We start from the raw sequence: 4,693 nt of genomic DNA on the forward strand, positions 1-4,693 counted from the left end.
TCCATCACCAGAGCCTGTTGACTTCTCATCCTGGCCTTGAAACCGGAATCCTTGCCCCCTCAGCCAAGTGGAAGCCCTAGCTGTGATCCTCCAGTTTTCCCTCTTGTCTTCCAGAGGGATGACAAGAGGGGCTTTCCTGGTCAGGATAATTGATGCTGAGCTGCATGGGGTTGGGACCAATGAGATTTCTTAAAAAGTAGCCTTCTGCCTCTGCCTGGGTCCGTGAGGGCCAAATAGACACCCCTAGGGCCGTTTTATTTTGGTGGGGTGACAAATGAACTTGGCCTGAGAAATGGGATCGGCTGGGCTAAGACCTGTGGAGGACTCAGAGCTGCTGTTTTCTATGTTAAGTTGGTCCAAAGTTTGTTTTGAGGAAGCCCGAGGGGCCCAGGGAGGTAGAGATTAGGAGCTGGAGCTCATTTTGATATCTGAAAACCGCAGCTGCCTGCACGCGGGAGGCTCTGAGAGCAGGCTTGCCTCACACGCCCCCTCACTGTGGGTCACCTGGGAGAACCAGCAGCAATTTGGGAGATTTCTGAGCTCAAGGAGGAGTCTTTGGGGAGGGCTTGCTCGGAGCACACCCCGTTCCCTCCCCCTGGGCTGAGGGAAGCATGGGACCAGCCCTGCCCCAGCCTGTCCTCATTGGCTGGCATGAGGCAGAGGGGGCTTTAAAAAGGCAAACGAGTCTGGGCTGGGGACCGGAGCCTGTGCTACTGGAAGGCCGGGTGCCCCCCTCCAGCTGGCACCATGCAGCTCTCTCTTGCCCTGTGTCTCGTCTGCCTGCTGGTACACGCAGCCTTCCGCGTGGTGGAGGGCCAGGGGTGGCAGGCCTTCAAGAATGATGCCACGGAAATCATCCCCGAGCTGGGCGAGTACCCCGAGCCTCCACCAGAGCTGAACAACAAGACCATGAACCGGGCAGAAAACGGAGGGAGGCCTCCCCACCACCCCTTTGAGACCAAAGGTATGGGATGGAGGAGAGCCTTTTCAGCATAAGGATCCTGGGAGGGTTCTATTTGGGAGGTTTTGAAGACTGGGGTAGACTGTCAGCCGCTGCCAGCACCAGTGGAGGGACCATCTTGCCTGTAGGCAGGGTAAGGATGGCATGCCAGCGTAGCCCTGGAATTCAAGTGCAAGGGCGCGGGGCTGGTAGGGGGCTGGCAGTGAGAGACCAGAGCAGGAAGGAGGCTGAGGTGGTGAGGGACAGCCTCAGGGGCTCGGAAAGGAGATTTCAAAGAATCCCCTCCTGAGAAGAGACGAGCAGGGTCCAGCTGCTGACACCACTGGGGAGGAAATAAGGCAAGGGGGCCTCACATCATCTATGAGCACCTGCTGGATGCAGATACTACATGGGCTGTGCCTGAACCATACCCTGGGGAGCTCCCAAGTTGAAGGTGAAGAAACGGAGGCTTCAGCGAACTAGTAGCTTGTTAGTGAGTAGAGAGCTGAGATTTGAAGCCAGTTTGATCCAATTACAAGACAGCCCTGGTGGGGGACTGTGTGGGGGGCGTCGGAGGCCGAAAGCCAGAGCAAATCCCTGCAAAGCAGTGGGAAAGGACACCAAAGAGGCACCCCTTCAGCTCCCACCACCCATGGTCTACCCAGTGAGCTGGCACTTGAGGGAATGGGAGCTGCAGGCACAGTTTTAGCTTCTGACCTGGGTGGTAACTGGGTCCAGGCCCTGGAGGGGAGGCAGCATCCTCTGTGCAGGGCGTGGACACAGGTGGCAGCATCTGTCCTGAATCCCCACCCCAGACCCTGACTTGCCTCCTTCCTGGGAGGGACCCTGACCCTAGCGGAAAGGCAGTGGCCCCAGTGGAGGGCACACCTGGGTTCCTGGTCACGTCTGCACATAGAAGCCTGGGGGGCAGTGTGCACAGCTGGCTCTGCAGCTGGCAGGAATGGCTGGGGGCGGGGGCTGGAATGACGCTTCAGAGTGAGGCCCTCTGGCTATGGTCCAGGTGGGAGAGGAGTCCACTGCCCAGGCCCCTGCATCCCATCCTGCCCTGCCTCACAAACAGCTGAGAATGGGGATCTGCAAAGGGCACCCCCCAAGGAGGCCTCTCCCCTGCTCCTGCCCAGGGAAGGTCAACTAAGCTCAAGCGATGGACTGTAGGGGACCCAAGCACAAGACATCCTCCCTGGGCTCCCATGAGAGCTACAGGCCCGGAGGAAGCCACGTGCTCAAAACAAAGTTGCCCTTTGCAGAGGAAGCGCCTAACCTAGGGGTACTATTCTTGGAAAGCCCCAAAGCCTCCTTCCCTGGGCAAACAGGCCATGCCCACACACCGCCCCTGGGGCTTGGGAGCAGAGGTCAGGATGCCAAACCAACCCAGAAACCAGGAGGCCAGCCATGGGAGAGAGGGAACCCCGACATCTCCCCTGCTGTGCTTGTTCTCACGGGGGTGGCGGTTGCGGGGGGGGTTGGCCTTCTTTGCCTCCTCTCTGGTTTTGGACTTAGGACTATTTTTCATCCCTTTGTGTCACATTGGAACTGTCCTTATGAGACCCTTGGGGACGGACAAGTGCTCACATGAGGACAAGCTGTTTAAAAAAGCTCCCACCCATCTAAGCCCACACTAGGAGACATGACCAAGGTGTCTTCGGGGACAAAGCCAGGCCTTAGAGCCCAAACTTTCTCTGCCCAGGGAGCAAGCCTGTGCCACCACTGGGTGTCCATCAAATGTCACAGAAGAGATTCGCCCAGCACGGTGCCTGGTACACAGCACGCGCTTAATAAATGTTTGTGGCGGCCAAAGCTGTAGGTTTTCAGTCAGAGCTTGGTCTCCCTCTGGTAGGGAAGTAACCATAGTAAAAATAGTAAAAAGCAGCCCTTTGTCCCCCACCCAGCATCCCTCGGTGCTCGGGCACACAGTTTCCATCCCTGTGGGAGCTGAGAAGCTCTGGGACCCCAGAGGAGCAGAGTCAGGAGATCGGCTCTGCCTATCTGGAAAGAGCTTTTCCCTCTCTGGACCTCAGTGTCCACAGTGATAATGAGGGGGTTGGACATGCTGCCATTGGCTCCTTTCAAGTCTAATGACTTCAGTCTCCTCTCCACCTCCCCTTCCATCCTTCTTCTCAGTAGCTGCCCTGATTTATTATCTTCAATTAACCCCTACTCCTTTTTCCATCCCCCGACCCCCAGTCTCCCCTCCCAACCGGCTGGAAAAGGAATTTGGGAGAAGCCAGAGCCATTCAGAGAATGTGGCTAATACCTACCCTACTGAGGCCAGGGGCCCTGTGGCACAGATGTGACTTAAGTTTGGCAAAGAGGGCCCCCTTGGAGAGGAATAATAATAACAGTCAACACTTCCAGCTCTATGTTCCAGGCAGTGTCCCCTGCATTATAGATGTAATGGATTAGCTCACTGAATCTTCAAGACAACCCATTTTACAGATAGGAAGCACAGAGAGGTTAAGTAACTAGTCCAAGGTCACACAGTCATGGAGCTGATATTTGAACTGAAGCAATCACTTGGCTCCAAAGTTTTAGGGGGAGAGGGTGGATCGGAGATCTTTCCCCCCAACTCCAGAGTACCTGGGCCCTTCCCGTAATAGATCCCCAGAGGCAAAAGCGTCTGTGGAGAGGTAGGTTTGGAAGAGGCGGAGTGGTTTGGAGGGAGGCGGGACGGATGGTCGCCCTCACGCGCGCTTCTCTCCGCAGACGCCTCCGAGTACAGCTGCCGCGAGCTGCACTTCACCCGCTACGTGACGGACGGGCCGTGCCGCAGCGCCAAGCCGGTCACCGAGCTGGTGTGCTCCGGCCAGTGCGGCCCGACGCGCCTGCTGCCCAACGCCATCGGCCGCGGCAAGTGGTGGCGCCCGAGCGGGCCCGACTTCCGCTGCATCCCCGACCGCTACCGCGCGCAGCGGGTGCAGCTGCTGTGTCCGGGCGGCGCGGCACCGCGCGCGCGCAAGGTGCGCCTGGTGGCCTCGTGCAAATGCAAGCGCCTCACCCGCTTCCACAACCAGTCCGAGCTCAAGGACTTCGGGCCCGAGGCCGCCCGGCCACAGAAGGGCCGGAAGCCGCGGCCCCGCGCCGGGGGCGCCAAAGCCAACCGGGCCGAGCTGGAGAACGCCTATTAGAGCCCGCCCGCCGCGCCGCGCCCCCAGCGGGCGCCCCCGACCCAGGCGCCCCAGGTTTCCGCCCCTTGCGCGCGCGGTTTGATCGTTTGTGTTTCACTTTAAATACCTGCAACCCAGGGCCGGGGGCTGAAACCTTCCCGGCTGCAGGCCCTGGGGATCCGGGTGTCAGCAAAGCCCCCCACCCCCTCGCCTGCCGAGGGGGTCCCCAGGGGCAGGGGAGGGAGCTGAGAGTCACAGACACTGAGCCACGCAACCCCGCCCTCTGGGGCCGCCTACCTTTGCTGGTCCCACTTCAGAGGAGGCAGAAAAGGAAGCATTTCACTGCCCTGGAGTTTTAAGGGAGCAGTGGAGAAAAGTCCAGGGACTGGTTAAGAAAGTTCGATAAGATTCCCCTTCCCCCCACCTCTCTGCCTGGCAAGTTGTGCCCAGAACACATGACTGGGGTCCGTAGACAGGGTGTCTAGTCCTGGCTCTGCCACTAATGTGCCGGGTGACCTCGGATTATTACACTCTTCTCTTTCTGGACCTCGATTTCCTCTTTGTAAAATGGAAGTGGGGGTGGGATTAACATCTGGAGGAATTAACATCTGGAGGAATCTACTGTCAT

The 4,693-nt window shown here is 58.5% G+C and overlaps 1 protein-coding gene across 1 annotated transcript; it reads left to right on the forward strand.

Moving 5' to 3' along the window:
- Positions 1–747: 747 nt before the first annotated feature.
- SOST (sclerostin) lies at positions 748–4,086 on the forward strand. Its single transcript, XM_061175884.1, has 2 exons — positions 748–964; positions 3,665–4,086. Exons 1-2 carry the CDS (start codon positions 748–750, stop codon positions 4,084–4,086), a joined length of 639 nt encoding a protein of 212 aa, XP_061031867.1.
- Positions 4,087–4,693: the final 607 nt, after the last annotated feature.

The sequence above is a fragment of the Eubalaena glacialis genome, chromosome 19, assembly GCF_028564815.1.
Source record: "Eubalaena glacialis isolate mEubGla1 chromosome 19, mEubGla1.1.hap2.+ XY, whole genome shotgun sequence".
Taxonomy (NCBI): Eukaryota; Metazoa; Chordata; class Mammalia; order Artiodactyla; family Balaenidae; genus Eubalaena; species Eubalaena glacialis.

Bases quoted from the DNA above. Each gene is read 5' to 3' on its own strand.
- SOST (XM_061175884.1), top strand. From the start codon at position 748: ATGCAGCTCTCTCTTGCCCTGTGTCTCGTCTGCCTGCTGGTACACGCA. The intron at 965-3,664 runs GTATGGGATGGA...TTCTCTCCGCAG, and splicing joins CCACCCCTTTGAGACCAAAG to ACGCCTCCGAGTACAGCTGC.